The 24,748-nt window shown below is 41.7% G+C and overlaps 1 protein-coding gene across 9 annotated transcripts in view; it reads left to right on the forward strand.

Moving 5' to 3' along the window:
- Nucleotides 1–24,748, forward strand: part of EVL (Enah/Vasp-like) — a 155,535-nt gene that overhangs the window by 82,052 nt on the left and 48,735 nt on the right. For all 9 annotated transcript variants that reach the window (XM_075103904.1, XM_075103900.1, XM_075103903.1 and 6 more), the window contains exon 3: nt 4,398–4,575. In XM_075103904.1, the coding sequence (XP_074960005.1) occupies nt 4,398–4,575 (178 nt within the window). The remainder of the gene's footprint in view (nt 1–4,397; nt 4,576–24,748) is intronic.

Consider the following 24,748-nt stretch of genomic DNA (forward strand, 5'->3'; position numbering starts at 1 on the left):
ATCAACTGAGGATATAAAATGATGATTTTGCATCAAGTGATTTCAGCTCAGCGTGTTCTCATCACTGAAAGGCCTGTGTTGAACAAATAGGTGGGGAGGAGGCTGCAAGTCAAAAGTCAGTCATGTCTCCTGAGGGTTTGGTGTATTGATGTGGCTAAGAAGTGAATGTAAAAACAGGGCCTTGGGGAAGGTGGGACGTTTTACATTTGAGCCTAAGCCAAAACTGAAATGGGGACAGCATTCTTGAGTTATAAACTAAACCACATTTTTTGAAAAATAAAGAACTAATTAATCACCACTGTAACTTACTAGAAGCTGGTCAGGTTTGGGCCTGCTTACAGAAATAAAGAATCTGGCCTCAGCTGTAGCAGTTTTTAGCTGCCACACTGTATCCTCCCTGTTTTAACAATCATATGACTGCTTCCCATGAAAGGGGCCTGAGTGCTGGCAGCACAGCAGACCCCAAGCTGGTAACAAACTTCCGAGCCATTTCATACTCAGGAGAAACAAGCAAATGTCTTTTCTGGTGCAATAAGCGAGAGTACGGGTGGTAAGATTTGTGTGGGAGCTCTCCCGTGATCTCGGTTGTGGTTACAGCTCAGATGTGGTCCTGAGGCCCCCTTGATCCCTTCTGGCCCCATTCCTGTGAATCCTGTTCACACCAACATCATTGCTGCTGACAATTTATAGCTCAGCAGCCTACAGACTGCAGTCAAAGGGAAGGGCTTCTTGGTTTTGAGATTTTTTTCATAGATCCCAAAATTCCCTGCCTGCCCCAGAGAACCTACACTTGAAACTGAGATGAAAGGGTGAGGAGAGTACCTGGTAGAAGTGAAGCAAATAGTTTTTTAACATTAAAGTGATGGGAACAATTAAAGGTGTCAACATATTAATACTATGCACAATTGGTCTGTGAAACTCCTTGCCATATGACATAATTGAAATCCAGAATGTAACAGGATTCAAAACAACACAGGCATTTATATCACTAACAAGACTACTTTGTTTCAGGGTAGAAAGTAGTAAAAGGGGTTGGAAAAGAAAAAAATAGGCACATTAAATGTCACGTTTCAGCTTCTAAGATAAACTCTGGATGAAGAGTTACAGGACAATTCTTCGTTATGGGCAAATCCATTACTTCTTTCTGCAAAATTTCCAGTAAATTTCTCCAGTTCACCTGTTACAGCCTACAGTGGAAGATGAAAAGATGAACTGTTGGTCTGTTCAGCATGGCAGCTGCTATCTTACTGACATAGGAAGCTTTAGAGTAAAGATCCCTTAGAAACACCTGTAAAAAAACCTGCTGTGCTCCAAACAGGGAGACCTTTTTATCTTTAATTACTGCTCTGAAGCACTTACTTATCATCACGTGCCTTGCAGAGTCTCCACACCATCTGTACAAGATGCCTTTGTGCACTCATTTTTAACAACAGCAGGAGAACCCCCCCTCTATTTTTCTGTTTTCCAGAAACATTAGCCAAAGCAGATAAAATGAAACTGGCTATTTTATGTTTCATTTCCCAGTTCTAAACTCTCTGGTTTGAGTTTGAAGACAAGGTATTACATGTGAGGCATCCTGATGATTACTGAAGGTCAACATTCAAATCCTGTCTTTATTTGACTGAAGGAATCAAACCTTCAGAACAGAGCAGATTCTCCGAGTTCCTTTCATTGATGTTCTGGGAAAGCAAATTTTGAACAGCTTACCTGACTTCCATTAAACAATTTTTGGCATAGGTTTTTACAATTTCTGTCTTTCATTATACAGCTGCACTACACCCTCTGGTGCCCTTTAGACTTAAATAGTGCTGTCCTTTGAAACAGAAGATTCTTTCACTAGGTGAGAAATACTCACTTGGCAAAGCCTGGTAGAAGCTCACCATCTTTCTAAACATTTTCTTGAAGATACTGGCTGTGCCTTCTCTTCCTTAAGCTACTCAGAAGTGGTTGGAAGACTTAAAAATTGGTACATGTTAAAACTGTCAGGTTAGTAATCCAGGCATGAGCCTACCTGATGCTCCAGAGACTCCTTGAGTGTGAGAAATATCCGTACAGGCTCTCCCAATGCTCAGTGGTAGAATGGGTGTGATGTCACCATTTTTCAAGAGAAAAGGGCTACCTAGGCTGTCAGCTATAAGAGTGAATTTATTGCTTTGCTGTGGCTGGAGCAACTTGGTTTTCACATCATTCTGGTTGGTGTGGGTGGTTTCCCATGCAGTATGCTGGCGATGCGGTTCCCATTTTCAGGGGACCAACTCTTGGGAGCCTGTGTACTGAATGTATGCGGCCCTGCCATCTCCCTTTGGATCACAGGTCAGGAATCTCTCTATGAAATGTGGCAAAGCAAGCAGTGTAGATCTGATTGCTGCCCAGTGTGTCTACATGGAAACTTAATAACGATACTGATTTGAGAGCAACGGTTGGCCCAGATGCCTGATGTTCAATAACCATCAGGGTAATTTCTGCTTAAAGCTAGACCAAGTATTCAAAGACTATCTGCTATGTCACTGTTCAATGCTGGCTTAAGTAAGTAAATGCATTATAGAAATAGAGTATATCTAATTATCTACTGGTATAGTGGCTTCTTTTCTGGTTTCCATAATTTTTAATATATTCATACAATACAGTTATCAGATATCTGTTAACTATCTATATAAATGAGACAATGTCATCCTTCAAAAATAGGAATGTGCAAAAACCAATTTTCTCCTTATGTATTAGGTGCGCATCTAATGTTTTTCTGCCAATTTAAATTGGCAATCCACTGAAAAGTCAAAACTCAGAGCTAGGAGTCATTAATCTTTGAAATTAGCTTTAAAACTCTGCTTTTATAATTGAAAAGAATTGTCAGTCATCTAGCAAAAATATCATTAATCTATTTAAATATATTGGAGTTCTTTAGGTGCAATAATAGTACTAACAAAACTTTATAAAGTACTGGTCAATCAGACTGAAAAAAAGATGTATTGGTAGGTTTTCTGGTGTGTAGGATCCACCTGTAACAATAAATACTGTGTACAGCATTTACTTGTTACTGTCTCTCTGTTTTGTTGTCTTCTGTTTGTGCTCTCATCTTGTTCTCCAGGATGGTAAGACTCACGGTAAGAGTGAGCTCCCGGGCAGTGTGCACCAAGGTCCCTCTTCCTACTTCTGTAAACCAGTCTCCAGCCCACCTAATTTACAGATGAGCTGTACAATCTAGTTTGATGGAGGATTTCCATTGACTGGCTTTCAGTGAGGACCAGAAATTGAGGGATTGTCCTGGCTCTTGATAAAACTCCAGCCAAAATAACTCCATTTGTAGAAACAATCCCAGATATTCAAAACCTGATTTGCTATATTTGAATGAACTTCAGATTTTCCTTGCTTTCAATCTAAGTTTCTCTGTCCCTGGTTCCCTTCTGTCCCCAGCCTGTGTGGGCTGATGAAGATGGAGCCTCCATTTCCTACTCCTTTTCTGTTTTCAACTGCACTGTGCCTGTCTTTGAGAATAATTATGATCCCTTCTGTTGGCATTTTCTTTCTTAAATTTGTGTCACAACAGAGTGCCATTGTCAGTCCACAGATGGGTATCTCAGGGGTGCTCTCTCTGCCACGGGTCCTTCTGGCCTATTAGTAGTGCAGTGGACACTCCTGCCTCTCCACCTTCAGGTAGAGCAGCTTACGCTTTTAGCATTGGAGGTTTCTGGTCAGATCCCAGGTGTACTGTGTAGCTGGGTGTCCCACATACCCTGCCCAAGGATAAACAGGGCATTTTATTTAGAAGATTAAATCAAAACATACAGAACCACCCTTCTGCTGCAGTGACCCCCTACCTGGAAATTTTAGCACGTACAGCAAGGGAGGAAGTGGGAGAGGAAATATTTGGTTGTCTGGTTTTGTCATTGCCTATCTGATTTTAGAGAAAAAACTCTCAACATAAGAAGGTGCTGGCGATCAGGTGCATGGGAGGAGAAAAATAAGGCTGATGCAACAAGTCAAACATTTATCTGCTGTAGGGCAGGGTTAGTGCCAAGACCTGTGTCTGGTTCTTTGTCTGACAATTGTGCATGATCATCCCCCAAAAGATGGCAACAGCTGCTGGCCCTGACTCCTGACATCTGTCTGCAGTATCTGCACAGCTGTATTGTGCAGAGGTGCTGTAGAAAACAAGAGCAGGTAATAGATTTTGCAAAACTAGCTTGCAAGTCCCTGAGGCTGAATTGAATTGTTGTAAATCTCACTCCAGATGTGGGTCTTCTGTCATTGCAACACATACTACCTTACTGTACAGCCATGTTGGAGCTGCTATATGAATTGCCTCTACCAATATAATTACCCTTTACCAAAGGGTTGGTGTTCTCTCCCTGCTGAAAACAGAACTATTTTTAATCTTCACCCTCTCTTTCAAATCACAGGTAGTGATTAATTACTCAATTGTGAAAGGACTGAAGTACAATCAAGCCACACCTACCTTTCATCAATGGCGCGATGCACGACAGGTCTATGGCTTGAATTTTGCAAGCAAAGAAGAGGCTACCACGTTCTCCAATGCAATGCTGTTTGCTCTGAATATCATGAACTCTCAAGATGGAGGTAAATTAGCAGCCACTATGTTCTTTATTACTCTGTGACTTTTTACAGTGCTTGTTATCCATCCCCTAGTGCAGTTGTATTGGATAGTATGCCATTATAAAATATGTTATAATAAAAAAAGTTGGTCTCTGGTAGACAGCCTTTAGATCAGCACTTGCTGAGGTATGAATTGTGCATGTTTTCAGGTTTTACGTGCATTCCTTCTAATTTATCATGGTGCCTTAACTCACGATAGGAAATCAATGGTTATTTGGGAATGCCTCAACAGGCAGGTAGCCCCACTGATTTATGTGGATCTGAGTATGCATTGGTTACATGTAAGATGGCAGAATATAACTTTCAATAAACAGAAGCTAGAGTAAAATTAGCAACGTTTGATAAGGTAGAACTCAGAGCTGGCATTTCCAGTGTGTTGGGTGTCAGCTACAGCTCTTGGCTCTTGTGGGCCAGCTTTCAAAAAGAGGATTATGTAGCATCTCATTTATTTCATAAGGTAAAATGCAAAGGCTTGTACTCTGGACATTGACTGATGTGTTCCTAAGTACTATATTGACTGCAGTTGAAGTTTGTGGTGAAGTCTACTGTTCCATGAAATTGTCATTACAGTAGCTTGATGAGGCCCCAAAATGAAGTCCTGGTTTCTCAGTGGAAGCCAGTTTCTGGTCGGCAGTATCTGGGTGAAATACTGCTCTCAGTTTCACCCCTATGACCTCTCTGCAGCTTCTGTGCTGGGAACAGAAAGCAATCCTTGTGTGGTGGGGTTTTTTTCCTGCAAAATACATACCACATCGCTAGTTTCCTTCTGAAAACACAGTGAGTCAAGGTTTATGTCACTTGCTGCCGTCCAGGTTTCACTGCAATGTTCACTGGAGATGGACGGCAGGTCTCTCTTGAGAGAGGTTGTCTCCTGACAATCTTCAGTACACAAATATGTCTTACCGAAAGGTGTATTTGTAATATAAAAGATCATATTTTTGATTTTGCTATTTCCATTCATCTTCTTAAGCTGACAAATGCAAAAGTCATAAAAAATCAAGAAATGTCTTAAATTCTGAGCTATATTTAGAAGTACTGAGGACTGAATTCTGCCTTCTTCAGCTTGAACTTTTTCAGCTCAGTTTGTGCCACAGCAGGAGACTTCAGGAGGAAATCTGGCCAACACTGACCAGTCCTAAATTCATGCAAGTCTGAAGAGTACGGAGCTCTTTGGCTGCTCATATGTGCTCAACCCTTTTAGATCACCAGATGAGACTCCAAAATGTGGGTACTTTGACTATGGTCTTGATGTAATGATTGATTTAGCATCTATAATGAGTCTGCCTTTCTTCTGAAAGCCCTTAGTTTGGGGGTTTTTTTCCATCTATCTCTTCCCGTCAAAGGGAGTGGTGTTTTTGCAGGATTCTGAGGTTGTTCCAGGGAGGTGCGTTGTGGAAACATGAGTCTCAAGATGAGAACTTATTGCTCTTAGGCAAAAATGAAAGAAACTGTCTTAAAGTGGATACTTTATTTATATTAGCTACTCCTAGCAATGAACAACAGGTATTTTTAAGAAAGTATTTTTGAGTACTTGAAAAGCCTATTAGATTTCTGAGTTTATGAATATACAGCAAATAATAATTTGCATTTTGGCGGGTATTCTTTTATTCATTTACTTAGCACACCAACTTGTGTTAGATGCTTTACAGACATAAGATGCAGCCCCTGCTGAAGAGCTTGCATTTAAGGTTTGCAGTTGTCATATAGGCAGGCATAAATTGGGTCACAGATGAAAAAATTTGCTACTTTCTTTTCCAGAAAAAAAAATGGTCTGGTAAACATTCAGTCTTCGACAACCCCTTTTCTCTCATACATAAAGTGTTAAAAGTTTCAAAGATTGCCAGTTGTCCCATTCTTTACAGCTGAGCTTGTCAAAACCTGAAATTTGGTTTAAAGGGAATTTCAGCATTTGTGGTTTTTTTTAAAAAAAACTCAGATTCTATGAAACTAATTTAAAAATACTTTTTATCAAAATTAATTTTTAATTACAAAATTTATTTCTACAAATATTTATCTTTAAATTTTTATTAGCTACAAATTAATAATATATTATACTAGGACTTTTATATCATCATAGGTTTCCCAGTTATTGCAATGATCTCAGTATATGATTGACAGCAAAAGTACATGATGGCTATATGACAGAAAATGTTTTTTCAGATCTGCTCCTCCTAGGCTCATACAGCGCATAAGCTTTTGTGGGCATGAATTAATGCAGATAGGAATTCACACAAAAACACAAAGCCGTATATCTTTTCAGGCACAGCCACTGCCTGCATACTCCATCCATTCTGCTGCCTGCATGCTGCATTAGGATTTGATTTTTCATATGGAAAAATCATTAGGAAAAAAATGTATTTATTATATCTCTGCATCCAAGTATTAAAGTTGCCCATGTGCTTATGCAGATGGATGACAGCTTTAAGGAGTGCATTTGTATGCACAGAACTGCTCACACAGTAATAAAACCCTAACCAAAACCAGAGCGTTAAGCAGAGGTTCCCTCTGGCACATTCATCTTTAGAATACCCTCTCTATCTGCTAGCTCCACAGTTTGGGATATGCTACGTGCACTACTTGGGATGTGCTGTTTCTGATGTTTACTTGTTTCATATATTCCCTGCTGAGACATTATTGTGTTTAGGTGCTGCTAATCTTCCCATAGTTGGATACAGATTCTGGCTTCCATGACTGTTTCTCCCTTCGTTCTACCTCCCACTTGCATAGACTAAAATTAATTATGGTGGACTACAGCAGAAAATCTGAGACTGCATCATATCTTCAGCAGATGTGGGGTCAGGGTGGTGTAATGTTTGGGAAAATAACTAGTTTTAGTCGCAAAGCAAAGGTGTGGGTTTCTGAATGGCGCGTTAAGCTGAATTAGTTTAAAAAAATTATAGCATTCAATGTTTTGGGGAGTTGGAAATAATTTTTAGGCAGTGCTGACTTTAAAATGAATGAGTCACTTCAAATGTATATACAGTTATGAACTAGTGTTCAGAATTACTGTACTGTCCCACTACTTCACGAGAGAGACTGAGACCTGAGATCATTCACCACAGAGGTGCCGATCACTGCGCTGATTGCATGGAGCACTAGTGAAAACTAAAACAAGTGCTTTGTTAAATGCCTACGGTTAAATGGGCTGAATCAGATCCTAAATCCAGCTGCTGACCCACGAACCTGTGTTAACCTGGGTTATGTGTCAAGATCATCCCTGGGGAGGGAGTCCTCCCAGGGGCCCGACATCCCAAAGTTTGGGAGAGTTGGAAGAAAGCAGTTGTTTAAACTTGCTGTCTAGTTGTATTTCTGCAGTAGATGACCTCATACTCTTACCCACGGGGAGGGCTGACCATCTTCCGCATGGTCAAGTTCTCCCAGCTACGATGGGAGCCTCTCCCAGTGCATGTCCTCAGGCTGGGGTAAAGCAAGCCTTGCAGTGCAGGAGCTGAACACACTCAGCTCAGTCCTGTGCTTTGTAAGGATACTAATGATCATGATGGGAGTAATCTAAAATGAGATAAAATAAGACTAAAAAGAAAATAATAATACAAATGTGTACCATCCTTCCTTTAGAGGTTGACAGTTGCCTCACTGAATCACGATTGTTTACCTGCCAGCTTGTTTATATGCCTAATTACTTTGATTTCCTTATACGTCTCTTTAATCTGTTCTCCTTTACAATAAAAAATGAAGAGCTGGTCCTGAGCCAGCCTGCAAAATGAGAGCAAATGGTAACATTGACTTGCTCATTACCAATCTCTTGCTTATGGTTCTTTAATGGTGTCATTTAGTAAGACCATCTGTATGACAAATAACATCCTATTAAATTGTTTGGGGTTTGTTTGTTTGGTTTTTTTTCATGGATTTCCACTTTGTAAAGCCAGGCCTTCTACTGGTGTGTTACCTGCTGCAAGGAGTGTCACTGGCCTACGTTGTCACCTGCAGCCAGGTTTCACTAGGGACAGAACATCACCCCTTCTTGCCCAGGTTGGACACTGCAGGAAAAGCATTTTGCATGGATCGTGCCTGCAGGCTGTTTGATGTCTGGTAGGCAGACAAGGTTTCATGTTCTTGAGGGCTTACATCCTCCTAGATTTAACAAATGTAATGACGGGTGGCAGCACAGCACGGTTAGTGGAGCAGGACATAAGGTGAGGATATCAGTAAGATAAAATGGCAAGGTCTTCCCTGACGTAATTTTCTAGGAAAGCCAGTGGTGCCCATGATGAAGGTAACTCTTTCTGCAGGGCTTAAATGGAGCCTGCACACTCAACACTTCTCCCGGTGGGTGATTACACTTCCCTGAGAGAGGGAATGAAGCTATTTTCTCTCCTTTCTTGCTCACCAAATTGACAGAGGTGGTCAAAGGAATGGCTTCATGTCTTTCCCTCCTGATTCGCTCACTTCAGACACTGTCCTTGCTTCCCTGCTGGCCCCTGGCAACACCTGCACGTTTCCATCAGAACACTCTGCAGGAGGCGGCAGTGGCTTTGCTTTGTGGCTTGGTGTGACCAGCTCTGAGGGCATCTTGGGCTTCCATGCTTTACAGACTTGGTACCTCTTGGAGAAGAACTGAGAGTCTGATACATGCAGCCTAGTGGTAAATGCTGCCTGTGATGCAGTGAATGTAACATATTATGGACTTTTGCTTTAATTTTGATGTCTTTGCCCTGGGGACTTGGGTAGTTATTGTTGACTTACAATGCAAGAAATTAATTTATATTTCTAAACATAAACACCATGTGCTGGAAAGCCTTATGCAGAGGACTAAGTTGAAGAGTTATACTTAAAGATGTCAGCTGCCTTATCTAAGAACGGAGAAGTTGGAGGAAAGCATGAAATAGTAGGGGAGAGGTTTGAAGAAAATGAATAGTGATTTTTTTTTGCTTGTGAGAAAGCCATTTTCTTGTTCTGAGTTCAAGCGGCTTACAGACCACACGATGCAGACATGTAGGTCACAGAAGGTGCAGAGTTCAGCCCTGTGCCTTGAGACATGGAACTTCACAGACCCATCTTTAACTCTGCAGCGAGTCAGAAGGATTGCTCCTCACTCCTTTTCTTCTGATTAGCAGATCTGCTGGCTTTTCTTTTTCACCACTGTGGATTATTTGACATGTATTTCTCCAGCCCCTTTTCCCATAAGTAGGATTTGATGAAATTTCTTAAGTGTTTGAGATCTTTTTCCATTCCTGCAGTCATTCTGCTTTTTTGCTTGTCCAGAAGTGACTGCATTTTTGAATTGCTGGGAGAAGGTTCCTTGGAAAGCACTTTGAGCCCTCCTAAATAAGGGGAGAAATAGGAGAACAAAGCATTGATTCATCAAACAGCAGATAGACTAGCAGTATATAACATACATTCGCTCTCCTGGATAGGTGCCCTAAGTATTTGCAAGGTTTCTGTCAGTGCAGCATGTGTGTGAAGATTATGGTGCACTGGATTTCAGGTGAAAGTCTACACAATTTTTTTCAATAGAAATTTTTAACGTTATATTCAGTTCATTTTTTCATTATAATTTTTCCAACTACTCCTGCATCTCTTGATATTTCAATAGCACTAAAGTGTAACTGCTGGGAAAGTCAGTCAGCTGCATTCATCTTCTACAATACAGTGACTGTTTGACTTGATAATATTGCCCCAAGGTTTCCCATCACCACAGAGGACACGGTATGGGAAGACAAAAGACTGCATCTTCATTACAGTACTGCATAATACATAAAATAACTCATCAATAATGGAGGGGACCCACCACAGAACACAATGACCACCTGCAGCCAGCTGGTTCCAAAACTGTGCCGGTGTAAAGAGATCTGTGCCCTGTGCAAGGCACTTTGCACACTGCGCTGCGGGCTCGTTTCCCACACTATCAGGTGTGTTGGTGCAGATTATAAACCACTAAGATGGTATATTCTGTGCACATTTACTTTTTAGTGTGCTAATAACATTTAATGACTCATGTAACCTCATATCGTGTAGGCAGTGCAGGACCGTAAGCATGCCATTCTGCTGCAGGTCTTTTAACCAAATCATCCCAGAAGTTGTAGGCATACATTCATAATGTAGGCATAGAGAACTTGTAAATAACAAACATTTAAACTTACTAGTGTAAATATGAATCCATGTGGTCAGACAGCTAGTGCTAGCCAAAATTGCAAGCCAAAGGCAATGGTTAATTGGGTGCATGGTAAAAATACAAAAAGCTTTTTCTTCTTTAAAAAACAAAGCTTTCCCAGGGGAATAAATCTTTCCTGATGAACGTCTCCCAGAAGCACCAGAGAAAGGGTTAGGGAAAAAAATTTCACATTTTCTCAAGCCTTATGCCTACTGCAGTTTCAAAATAAACTTTAGTCGCTCAGAAATGCTCTGCAGATAGGGCAGTTTCTGATCTAGCTTGCTGTGCTTTGTAAGTCAATGAAGAGGGAGGAGAATTCAAGTAAGATGACGAGCTTTTTCCTTTCATCTGCTGCATTGCTTTATCACTGGAACTGTTCCAGAAAAATCCACTGGATTTACAAATAATCTTCTAGTATATTGCTTACTATAGGAATAAAATCCTTCCTTCGCAAACTGGACAGAGATGAGCTGTCACACAGTAAACAAGATGTGAATTTTCTTGAGCAAACAGTGCCCCACCAAATGTTTGGTGGTTCCTGTATTGGCCTTTGAGGGCAGGAGACCCTCGCTACCACAGCTGGAAAACATCAGCTCAGGCCATAGTAGCACTCGTCGTGTCTTGCTCCCAAGACTCTTCCTTACTGCGCTGAGGGGGATAACAGTCTTCATACAAGCCCAATGTCCATGTTTCCAAAATAACCATCACTTCTCCTCCTGGATTACGGGCACTTTCTGTGCAAGCTCCCCCTGCCTGCAAAGCTGCTCGAGTGCCCTCTTCTCAGGTTAACCTGGGTTTACTGAGATGGATATATGACATTTCTAAGAATGTGGATACCCTTTGTAAGTTGAGTTCACATTAAGAGAAATTAATTAAGAGAATAAATTAAGAGAAATGTGTTTAAAACCAGAACTGGAAGAAGTTGGCCCAGTCAGAAGAATCAGTGAGTAAAACTGGTTAATCTTCCATGTTAGCTTGGCTCAAGCTGAGTGGAGCACAGGAGGTGAATTTCTTGTTGAATAGATAAACTGGGATTACAGGCTCTTTTCAGTGTTAGAACTGTAAATATCATTGCTGTTATTCATCTGTCAGGAAGTATCAAACTGTTATTTAATTATTCTGCTCTATAGAAGTAGGCATCAGTTTTTCAATACCCCAGATGGTAGGGATCTATGGCAGAAATTTTTCCAGGGCAGTGAAGTGCTTTCCCAGTGTTATGCTAATAAAAGTGCATGGCATGTTGTTTGTATGCATCTTAGCCACTTTTCTGCAGGACTATTATATCTCTGCTTAGAGCAGTGGCAGCGCCGGAGCTACTGTCGCACATCTAGAACAACAAAAGGTGCCTTTGTTCTTTGAAGAGCATAACAAATCTAACGGCTCTTGAGTCTCTCACTGATGTCTTTTGCTGTGCTGAATTCTTCTGCACTAAATGAAAACCACTTCAGGAAGGAAACTGTGGGGAGAAAACTGCTGAGAGATTTAAGGGAGACTTGCACACATTGAGGGTGAAGACTTCTGCTAGTGAGATTCCCTAGCACCATTGCCCTCAAATACTTGTTATTCTGAAACTGGTGCAACCTGGCAAAGTTCCTGGAGCTCAGTGGTAGGAGATGCAGTTGGGCTTTTTCACTAGACTACAATAAGTGGCAGAAAAATATAGCTTAGGAAAAAAATAATTATCAGAATTTAAGTAGTCCAGTAATTTATGTGCAGCAGTGTAGGCCAGATTTTGGCCATTATTCATTTGGAGACCATTTGTAGGGAGTTTCCTTGCTGAATATACCTCTTCATCTGGCAAGGGCTCCTTTTCGGGGGGTTTAGTCTGGACTATATATACACCATGTCCTGTGTCAAGCCACAGCTGTGACTGAATCTCAGCCTCAAGTCACAGAAGCGCAAGAGCTGCCTTGCCCCAGGAGATGGCATGAGTCAGAAGCAGGTCCATGTCACTCTCCCGTCTGTTTCCTCTCCTTTCGCCGGAGATGTGGCAGGAGAAGGAGTACCTGACACTATCCTACACCAGCAGTGTGTTGCTAGCAGCCTCCAGGCGCAGCTCCTTGGGCGGGCGGTGGTGGGCTCTGCCCTGACTGCCCCTCTGCTCTGCGCAGGCAATGAGCAAAGGGGTGGCTTTACACCCCAGTCTGGCTTCCTATGTCCTGTGTAAGCACCTGGTCTGTGCTTGGAGTCCACAGCTCTTCAAAAATCTGAAGCATACGAGGAGCAAATGACTTTTTATAATGAGAACAGTATTTTTCTCTTTACCTTTTCCAATGTCAGGTCTCAGTGCATTTTGCTTTGCTCAACAGTAATAGACTATGGGACATTTATTTATTGATTGAACATCTGAGTTCTTTCAGTGAAAGAGAAATTGCTGCTTTTTTTAGCAAACTTCTTTCAGTTCTTTTTCTGTCATTCTGAAGAAGTGCTTCGATATTTGGCGTCCTGGGGTAGTCTCTAAAATAACATGATTTCATTTGTGTTGGAACAAGAACTGCTTTTTTAAGGCAGTTTGTCTTCCTTTTCAGACCCTGCATGAGCTAGAGGTGCTGTAATTCCTTGCAGAACAGTGCTCTGTTTACCTCTGTAAACACACTGGCATCCCACCCCACTCTTCAGATGATTCACTCTATTTTTAAATCCAAATATTGGGATAGTTCATAATATATAATGAAGTATAGGCTGAAAAGAACATTTTGTGAAATTTTTCTCACTAGAGGAAAAGAGGAGGAAGAATACTGAAAATAAATAATTTTAAATACTGTAAGGGATGCCCTCATTCTTAAAAGAAAAAAATGACCAGGCAGTGTGCTGTGAGGGTGGTTACACAGGTCCAGATTTGCAAAGAGTGATAACTGCTAGTAGGCATTCCTAACCTGAATCACCAAACCCAGACTGATTTTTAAGACAATGCTCCTTCAAATACTATCTGTTTTTGGAAAAAGTAAACTCTACAAGCTTCCAAGAGATTGCATGGAGAATGACACCTCCAGCTTTCCACAACATTAATAAGTATCTGACTATGCTTAAGACAGGAGTATGTATTGTATTAATTTTGAATCATCTTGCAGAAATGGTGCCTTCTGATAATGATGATATTGTCTAATTCTAGCGTTATCCCCCCGCCAAGTACATATTTTATACTATTCATGAGTACCCTATGCTAATTGTTGGGTACTAGCTAATTTATGAGTGATTAACTTGAGATGAGATACACAAAAGTGTAGGGATTAATATACGTTTTGGTTTATTTAGTTGCTATGCTGTCAAGAAGCTTGGTCCTTTTTTTGTTTAGTAGACTTTCTGGGTTCCCAGCTAAGAACCAGCTCTTACAGTAGTTTGTCTCTACACAATAATTCTTACATTGCCCTAGCTGTAATTCTGCTCCAGACAGGTAATAGTTCTGTGATCATGATCCTCCTGTTAAGTGGAATAGAAATGTAGGCATCTGTCATACAGGGGTTTGTATCTGAGCTGGGCTGACTTTGTGGTCAAGGAACAGTAACAGATGCCCCTGGGACATTCGGCTGTGTATTTTAGATGTCTCTACCAGGCACCTCTAGGCAAAATTCAGCCTGCTTTTCCTCTCTTCGCTGACTGTAAAGGATTGCTGCTAAGAACCCTTTTCTGGATTATGACAATTTTGCTATGATTCTTTCCCAAACTTTCTAATTAATAGATTAATTATTTCTAATTATGCTATAATTAATTAGTAACTACAATAATAATTAAACATCTAGTTTATTAATACTAAATCAGGGACCTGGAAACTAATGTGCATAAGCTGTATTTTTAGTGATGTTCCATGGATTTTCCTGGGACAGCTAGTGAGAACTTGCAAGAATACCTGTATGTTGTGTGCATCCATATGCGTGTATTCGCGTGAACAGTGCACATCAGATTATCGCTTCTCTGACTGCCTCAGCTCTGCAAACAGATGGGCTTTGTACAAGCAATTTTTTTTATTTTATACCAGAATTGAACTTGGGAAGAAATTCATACATATATAGATAGAGGTTAGGAATAAGTTGCTGGGCTGAGAGGATTTTTCACATGTAATCAAAATAAAATTAAGTGTTCTGAATTTTTTTTTTAAACTCTGCTTTCATTAGGTACCATAGCTTACGTTCAATAAAAACATGTTCCTGTCAAAACACATGGCATTTAGGACCAGAGAACCAAGCGGGGACAGTCAGTGGTGCCGCTGAGGAGGCAGGACACAGCTCTGCAGCCCTCTCCGGCAGCAGGCTCAGCTGAGGGAAAAGTCTAGTGCTTAATTCAACCACTGAGTGAATCGCCATATGCTGCTGCCTGCAAAGCATGTAGAGCAGCTTCTGCTGCTCGCTGGTAATCCCTGGGGAGCTCACACAAAGTCTGTTAATTGCCTTCTTAGATGACTCCATGAGGTCATCTAGCATCTTATTTTTCATCAAGTCAGAGACCCAAAAGCTCTAGGTTATGTGGCATTCTGGAAGCAGAATCTCAGACCCTTATGGAAGTAACTGGTGTGATTTCTCCAGTTAATCCTAACGAAGCAATACAGCTGAAAATGGGATTAATTTAACTGAACTTCAGCCATGTAAATGCTAGGCCTCTAGTCTACAATAATTGTATAGTTTCCTTTCCACTCCACAGAGGGAGGACGGCTGACCTAGACGTGACGAGCATGGATGTAGTCCTGTGCTGCTGGCTGGTGGCTCGACAAGCTGCACAGTTTCTGCAACACAGCAGGGAGCGAACAGCAACTGCAATGAAATGGAACAGTCGTGGGTCGTCCTGCAGTTCAGGAAGGAAGTAATCTGCTAATAGGTGATTTTAGTTCACGAAGCACCTAACCTTTGCACTTGTACCACTTGTACGTGCTCAGCTTCACAGCTGAGAAGGCAGTGTGATTCAGGTCTTGAAGGTGCATTTAAAAACCTGCTTAAATTCTACTGATAAAAAAGCAAAACCCTGCAGAGCAATCACTGTCAATCAGATTCGCATGGATTACTTTATCTCTTGGTCTTGATTAGTATTCCGGAGTGCTCTATAGAAAACATCAATTTTATTTCTGTTTCCTCCGCTGCTGGTTTCCGGGGACTCCCTCTGGTGGTTAGTGCAGGGCCTGAAAAACCAAGTGTACATCTTCGTCTGTGCAGTACAGCACGGTATTAGAGGTAGATACTGCAGGCACAGCAATGTGAGGGAGAAACGTAAACCTATTTAATTCCCTAAATGGAAGGAAAATAACAGTAGTTACTTACTGAACTGCTTTTGCTCTATTTTGGTGCCAGCCTATCCTTTATGCTAAGGGAGAAAATCAGGTGCTTAAATGAGCCCAGTTTTCCAATATTAACCAAATCCTACATAAGAGACCCATCTTGTGCTATTCTTAATCTCCCCAGAATCTCACTGAGGTGACAGTTTGGTGCCCAAGGAATTCAGGTCTTAGTCCTTTAGCTCTCAGTTCTGGTTGGTGGGATCTAAGGGTTGTGTGGTGGATGATGGCTTTCCAGCAGCATTGCCTTTCCTGGCACAAGTTTTACCCTGGCTTAGACTTGCGAAGAAGCATCCTCCTCTGTGTGTCTGCAAAACAGTGCTTCATTTCTTCACTCGTCTTTGAAGCAGTGAGCACCCTACATGTATCTGCTGTGTGCTTTAACCAAACACTTCTGAATCCTCTGAGAAAGCACCTGTGACTGCCAGACTAGAAGATGTTGGCTAGAAACTAGTCCTTATACATGGGCCAGAGAGCTGGTATTTCCTAGTCAGTCGGGCTGATGCTCGCTGAGGGAGACCTCAGTTTGGTGTGCTCAGGTTACTGTAGCTGCAGGCTCAGCCTCTTGCCGTGCTACTCAGTGCTTTTCTTTCCCATCTCCAGGGTGTCCTTCCTGAGTCCTTTCTAAAGTCCTCCTTTCTTATGGCTGTCTCCCTTCCTCCTTTATGACAACAGCAGAAAAACATCAGCATTTCTATAAAAAATATATACTAATATTTTCTCTTAGCTTAAGCAATGGCAAGCTCCAAAGGCAATTCCCCGGGTCTGCAGGTGAGCACTGAACGCCCTGATCCACCACTGCTCCTAATACGAGGGTCCAGTAGAGAGGGGAATATGCACTGACTGAGGCATCCACAAAGGAACTATTTCTGTACTAACAGCATCCTATCCCAGCAATATAATTAACCAAATTTTGTACTTTGCAAGAACAGGTGCCCAGATTATGGGAAAGGTAAGTTCTGTTTCAGCTCTGTGTTGTGAGTTTTGTAGTTGTAAATTTGAGGCCAATGATTACAGAGGCCTGATGTACCACAGCCACCCAGGCAACAGATACATAGAGGATTATATTTTAACACATAATCAGTGGAGCTATAACTCTTTTGCAGTGGAGACATGACTTTATTTTACTCTAAGACCATGCATAATTCAATTTATGGAAGTCCTTTTTATTCTGATCTTATGGGAGACTCAGAGGACATGAGAAGGAGCCAAGGGAATGACAATAATTCTTCTCAGTTTCTAGTGGTGTTCTGCAAATTGGCAGAATACTGCTGTGGGGAAGCTGAGAGGCAGCTGGCTTAGAGGTGCTCTCCAAAAACATACCCCCACTGTCAACTGCAAGAGATAAACAGAAGCTGTAAAACTGTGTTGCACATGAAAGCTGTGGGCTTCTAAGGTACTGCCCAGGAGATAATGCAGGAGAGACGATCCCAATGTGTTTTGTAAAGCAGAAATTTGAGAATCAGTTATTTGTAGTAGGTGATAATGAGCTATGATTTGTCATCTGCAAGACTTCTTTTGTATAATGTTGTCTAAGCAAATTAGTGTAAATATTGTAAATGGTTTTCTGCAAGGAATGCAATGTATTATTGTGAAAAAAATATTGTTAGGAATAAATCTGTTGTTGTATTAGTATTTGAACTGACAATATGTGCATTGACCATGCTGAGAAACTTGCCATCTAAAGGTTTGACAGCTAGAGACATACAGTGGGTGAACTGGGAGAAAAGTAGGACCTCTTGATCTGACATTCAAATCTTGTTTCTCTTGAAAGAGCGTGAAGGGTAGGAATGAGTGAGGTGGGAGGGAGCCAGCCATATAGACATTAAAGAGTATTGGTGGTATTTTCAGACGTGCTCGGATCCCCTCTATTAGCTATGGTAAGCTAATGTTTCCAAATCCCACACTCCTGGCCAATGCAGGCAAAGATCTTGCTCCAGGTTTGCTCAAACTTTTGTCTTCTGTGGTCATAGATTTCAGATGGTAAGTTCAATACTGAGCTAAAACATACAAGAGATGGAACCTGGTAGTAAACTTCCCAGGGTACAGTGCCCAGAGCTGTCATTCTGGGAAGAAGCAGGCTTAAGCACCCATGCAGCTGGCTGTGTGGCTTCGCTTGGCGCTGTCGATGTAGCCTTGACAAAAGTCAATGTACAGTGTGACAGTGTCTTTGCAGCAGGTGATACATGTAAGTTGATGGTGTTCGTACGTATTTCTAATGACGCTACTTGGCTGTTTGCTAGGAGGAAGAACTTTATACAGTATTGACTTGGCTTTTCTCACACCTTTAAAAATAAACACGTGGTCATAAGCCATGGAGATTAACACCTCCTGACTGCTTGAACTTGCTAAATGTGAATTTCTCATTCTTGTGAAGAAATGGTGCATTTCCTGCAGCAAGGCAGAGCAAGGAGCAGGACTGCGGGTACCTGGGTGCCAGTCTGGTGCTTTGTGGACAGGATCAGGAGGACATTGAGAAGGATGGACATTGTCAGAAAACCATCTGAATACGGATTATCCCAAAATTCAATGAATGTTCAGTTCTAAGGCATTTTAGTTCACGGGATATATGGTTTTTCTTTTTTCAGCATATAATAGGCAACCGGTATTGGCAACCGCAATAGAAATGACTCTGCACATTTAGATGTGGATGCTCAGGTTCCCCTGCATCATTTACAAATACATACATTTCGACTTCACTTCTCAAGATGCTTTGCCAGCAAATCTTATGGGATCCTTGCTAAATGCAAAAGAAAACACTCTGAATCAGTAAAACTCCAAGACTAACAAAACTCGGACAAAGAGAAATGAGCCTTTTGGTGTCCTCCAGAGCCTGCTAAATCACTAAGTGTTGCTGATGGCTAACGAGGGTGGCATATCTAGTGCAAAGGCTGGCAAGAGTTAGCAGGCACAGCACTGCAGGAAGGGCACCCTTGAGTGGGGATGGAGGGGTGGATGGATGCGGGGAGCCAAAGGGCAGCGGCAGCATGCGAGCTGCTCCCTGCAGCACTCTGGAGATGCGTGGCCGAAGTGTGTGAGCAGATTACTGGATCTGCAGCGGAGGCAGGAGGCACTGGGGGAAACCTTGGCCCCTGTATGGTCAGCAGCAAAATGCCTGATTCCTTGAGATAAATGAGGGATTTACCCCTTTTTTGTGAAAAGTTTGTGAAAGAAAGAAGGGTTTGAAAAGCGTAACAAAGGTGAGGATGCAAAGGGAAGCATTCCTCATGTTGTCTGTTGATTATTTCATTCTTCATATCTCTGACCTTTCTGATCACTCTAAATTTAATATTTAGACTTCAGGGCTAAAGCCTGAACAATAAACATAGATATATTGCTCTTTAGGCGAGCTGGCATTCCGGTTTGGTTTTTTTTTTTTTTGCTATCTGATGAAACATTCCTGTAAGCACAGAGTAACTGCAATTTTTTTACTGTTATTGCAATGATTTTCTTACAGATGAGATTGCCCCTGGGTGGCTTTTCATTATCTCATCAGCCTCAGAGCGCACCCCCTAACTGCCTTCTTTTTGCTTGTCAGAGTTTACTGGCATGTCCAGAAATTGCCCAACTGGAGTGATGCTCTATATATTTCTTGTCTTAGATCACATTATTTTGCAGTTAGATCTTTCAACGCCACCATATTTTTAAATAATGTTTTCCTTGACGCTGCAAATGGTGCAGAAATTGTGGGCAGACGGCCACTGAACTGAGCTGTTAAAGCTGGGGGCACGGGGTTTGTTCAGCAAGCCTTAGTACACAACAAGACTATTTTTATGGTGATACACTGAGAAAGCATTGCAAAAACCTCAAGAGTGCAGAGATGTGTCCTTGGTCATGCTGTAAAGGTCAGCGTCGGCTTGTTGGGCTCATCAGCGGGGGCTGAGTATGCAAGCACTGCTCCAAAGTCTGTTTTATAGGCAGGTTTTCTCATGCATTGCACTGCCACAGGTTATATTTGTTCTAGTTTCTCTTCAACTTCTGAAGTTAAGTTACAGATACAGCAACAAACAAATTGTGTGTTTCTTCTGGAGCATTCTTGAGGAGCACCAAGCCTGGGGAACTCACTGAGAGGTCTACACCAGGCACAAGGTGCTTAAGTCAACGTTTCATCAAGGCTGGGAAAAATGTTTTCAAGGGTTTTCAAGGTTCTTTTAACAGAAACCAAAACTTTTTCCCAGAAACACATTACGTCTGATAGTACTTTTTATTTTACTAAAAAAAATTGAACTTTTGACATTCCTGAGAAGATAAACTATATATTTTTCATTCTGAGATTACCTTTTGTTTCACTTTCCATATTTGGTTATCTTGAAGCCAATGTCAAAATCCCAGCTTTCCAATTCAAAATAAAGAGAAATTCAAACTAAACATTCATTTGTGTTTCCATTGTAAAGCTCAAATTCGAGGTAAATTAAAAAAAAAAAAAAACTAAAAAGGACTGTTTTGTTTGAAAAGCTGAAATGAAGCATGACTCTTTTTTTTTAAAGACATGGAATATCTTTTATTCAGAATAAAAAACCCCGTAAATTTCTGTGCAAATTCACAAAATCTTTTTTAATTAAATTTAATTACACCCCAAATTTTAGCTTCAAGTTCTTTTTGCACTACTGCACTAGAAACAGTAATGCAGTGATAATTCCTGGTCAGCAGTATCTTGAATTACTGGATTTCACATTATTTTCATTAGGGGTTATTTTTAGCATTAAAATTTGTTTATGGCTAACATGAGAACAGTAGCTTTTTTAAACAAAACGGCAAAACATACTGTCAGCTTTCACACCACATAAATTAAACTAATATTTTTTCATATTACATGAGAAACAGATATAGTAGGGCGTTTTGGTTTTTTTAACATATAAAATGATTCTGAAAGTGTCGGTTTTTTCATTGGCAGTTTTGAGGAGAAACTTGCTATGTTTGCTAATATAAAATTAAGAAAATGTATATTTAAAATCAGGAGGAATGTGGATGTTAATAGTAGAAAGCCCTGTAAGCCGTAGTCCTAGCCCTTGCCTGCCGGCCGTGCCCACATGTGACTGCCCAGCACTGTGCCTGCTTCTGACCTCCCTATTTCTGGCTGCAGTATGGAGGCAAACACATCACTTTTAGGCATTATTTCTCGGGCTGCTTGCATTGTTTTCCCCTGTGTTCCTTATAAGTGGTTGTGCTAATATTTATGGGATTTATGGGTTTCATTTTCCTTGTTTTGCAGTGCTGCAAAAGGGATGATAATGCCTCTGTTTTCTGTTCATATGGGCTTTAAAATTAGGTGGTTTTGGTTTTTCCAGTTTAATCTTAGTTAGAAATTTTGAAATGCTTTTTCCTGGGCTCTCCTCACCAGATTTCAGTCTTCTCACTGAGCTCGGTGCATACAGAAGTTACAATGAAACCTTAGTTTCTTTAGGTCTTTCAGCTGGAATGTATTTTTCTCCTCATGCAGGTTCCTATTAATATGAGAGTGCTTAAGGGTGAACTGTAGTCTCTGGGGCTTCTGACGTCATGACCAAGTTGTTCGGGGTTTGTCCTCTGCGATGAGTTTGTCAACAGAGGTGGTTAGTCCAAGTAAATTTAAATCAATCTTTTTTTCTCACTGTCAGTGGTAGAATGGTCTTCCAGTGCTTTTACCTAAGTGTTCTGGTCATGTTGTCAATAACTTTTTTTTAAAAAAAGAGCAAACCCAAAATTCGATCTGTTGATAGGGTGAAGCATAGTGTCTGAGCTGGCTTCTTTGTGCACAGCGTGAAAATAATGAAACTGCTGTCTTGGGGTGTATTTTTTCACAGCATATACGGTTCCCCTAAAAGGAGGTGCTTCAGGAACCACTAGGAATTAGATGGCGCATTTTTATAGGGCTCAGCATACATGGCTCATAGTACATGGGAAAAGGATTAAATCCCCCAAATCATAGTCATGTGGCCAAACAATGTAGTAGCCAGGAGTCCTTGATATGAAGCTGTCTCTAAAAGAGGGCTAACAGCTGCACCTTGTGGGCTTGAAATGCCTTGCAGAGATTAAGGAAAGAAGCCCTTTGTCATGGCACTGTCTTTCATGAAAGTCTTTCATTAACTGACTTTCAGAAGTTATTGGCAGGGCTTTGTCTTGTCAGAACAGATCTTTATCTTGGGGTGGTAAAGATGAGGGCACGTTTACAATGATGACTATGTAGAGAGAGTATTATTTAAGGATTTATATTCATTTGCATGTCAGATTAAGGTCCTGTGCCATTCCCTGTGTGAATTAAACACAGATAGCAGTTATGAGAGTTCAGAGCTTTTCTGATGGATTTCTATGTTGAATTGCAGTGAAATCTCTTATTATCAGATGAAGGTGCCCACTCCCATACATAATATCCTTTTGTATTTGGAACGGATATAAAAATAGATATCACATTGTGTATGCAAATAATACACCGTATTCACATGGATTTTTATTTCAGAGAAATTAAAGGTCATTCTAACTCAATAGGGAATAGTTTGCAATTGGTAAGACAAAGCAGGGCTGCATATCCTTAACGTTACTGGTCCTCTCAGGGAATGGTGCTTCATCTCCTATGACTCAGGCAGCAGTCGGTGTGGATCCAGATTCCTGTGCCACACCTCACCAACCCAATTACAGCATGCAAACTGTGTGACATTGCCTTGGCAGAGCTGCCTCTCTCGCAGTGGTGGCTTATGAGACTTGAGGAGGGATGGGGAGCCACCAGAGCAGTCATCCCAACTCTGGTCAGAGCAGGTCTTGGGTGGAGTGAGCTAGCACGGCTGTCCTTGCAGGTCTGCAGCAGCAGGGTGGACCTGGACAGCCAGAGAAAATTCTTGCCCCCAACAGCCCCTCCAGCAGGATGGGGAGAAGAGAATTGGAAGGGTAAAAGTGAGAAAGCTTGTGGATTAAGATAAGAACAGTTTAATAATTAAAATAAAATACAATATATTAATAGTAATAATAATAATGATAATAAAAGGAAAAGGAAAATAACAGAGAGAAATAATACCCAAGAAAGACAAGTGATGCAAATGAAGACAATTGCTCACCACCAGCTGGCTGATGCCCAGCCAGTCCCCGAGCAGCCATCCCTTCACCCCAACCTACCCCCTAGTTTTATTGATGAGCATGATGTCATATAGTATGGACTGTCCCTTTGGTCAGTTGGGGTCAGCTGTCCCAGCTGTGTCTCTCAACTTTTTGTGTACCCCCAGCCTACTTGCTGGTGGGGTGGGGTGAGGAGCAGGAAAGGCCTTGGCTCTGTGTAAGCACTGCTCAGCAATAACCAAAACATCCCTGTATTATCAACACTGTTTCCAGCACAAATCCAAAACATGGCCCCATCCTAGCTACTGCAAAGAACTTTAACTCTATCCCAGCCAAAACCAGCACACCAGCCCTCTGCAAGGTGATCACCCATACCAGGAGCGTGCAAAACATCATTGGTGAATTTGTTCCTGAAAATCTGCAGTACACCAACCCAATATACCAACATACACCAATTTTAGTCATAGAATCAGAATGGTATGGGTAGGAAGGAACTTTTGAAGATCATCTAGGCCAACCCCCCTGCCCTGGGCAGGGACATCAAGCCCTGGAACAGGCTGCGCAGGGAAGTGGTTGAGTCACCATCCCTCAAGGTATTCAAAAGATGTGTAGATGTGTCACTTAGGGACATGGATTAGTGGTGGATTTGGCAGCACTGTGTTTACAGTTGGGCTTGATGATCGTAAGGATCTTTTCCAACCTAAATGATTCTACAATTCTCTGATCTTGCACTAGCTCAGGTTGCTCAAAGTCCCATCCAACCTGACCTTCTAACACTTCCAGTAATGGAACTACTTTGGGCAACCTGTTCCAGTAATGAGTGCACTGAGCTGCAAAGTGCCAGGTGCAAGTGCTGCTTTGTGGGCATCAGTCCTTTCATCCATGCATAGGATGGAGCCATCTCCCCATCCTGCTTCATCATTCAGAGCCCATGGGCTCGTTTCCTCAGTCTCAGGGCCCAGCTCTTGCTCTCAGCCACCCTCCATCCCCATCCCGTGGGCAGTCCCTGCAGGAGGGACTGGGGGAGCTCCCCTGCTCTTCCATGCCTGCCCGTGCCAGTCCCTCTCCTGCTCTGTGCCCCCTGCCCCAACTCCTGCAAGAGGGTTTCCTGAGGAAGTGTTTTGAGGAAACCACTGTCTTGTGCAATACTTTGGTAAGGAAAGAAAATTTCTGTGAAGGAACTGGATTTTCAGCTGTTGGACTTCACATCGAAAAGAATAATTGAAATGTGAAAGTAATGTTCAGCTGGAGGGTAATGGGGTGTGCTGATGGTATGAGATAGGCTTCACGGTATTTCAGTGAGGGATTAGTTCCCACCAGTACAGAGTGCTAGTTAGAAAAAGAAACAAAATGCACTCGCATCCCCAAATGGGAGTGACTGTAAGGTTTATAAACACGGTCAGGGTTTCCTTGGTTCTGACTGATGATAGTAGGAGATTGCTGTGACCCTGCTACTTCACAAGATCCAGATTTAAAGTGTCAATGTATCACTTTTTTGAAATATTGTGAGTCTGTTCTCCAAAACTTCCTCGAGGTGTTATTCATGGCTGGTTTGGCAATTTTTCTTCTCAGCTAAAATGATTGTTTAAAAATAGAACAATTGTCTTAAAGCTATCCCATGGCTCAGTTCTCCTACTGAATTGGTCTTGCCTGGTCTCCCCTCCCTGCTACATGTATTACCCTGGGAGGAGGTGTGCTGCTTCTGCGAGCGCTTGCGAGAGGAGCGTAGTAAGGGAGCA

Source organism: Phalacrocorax aristotelis, chromosome 9, assembly GCF_949628215.1.
Source record: "Phalacrocorax aristotelis chromosome 9, bGulAri2.1, whole genome shotgun sequence".
NCBI classification, from domain to species: domain Eukaryota; kingdom Metazoa; phylum Chordata; class Aves; order Suliformes; family Phalacrocoracidae; genus Phalacrocorax; species Phalacrocorax aristotelis.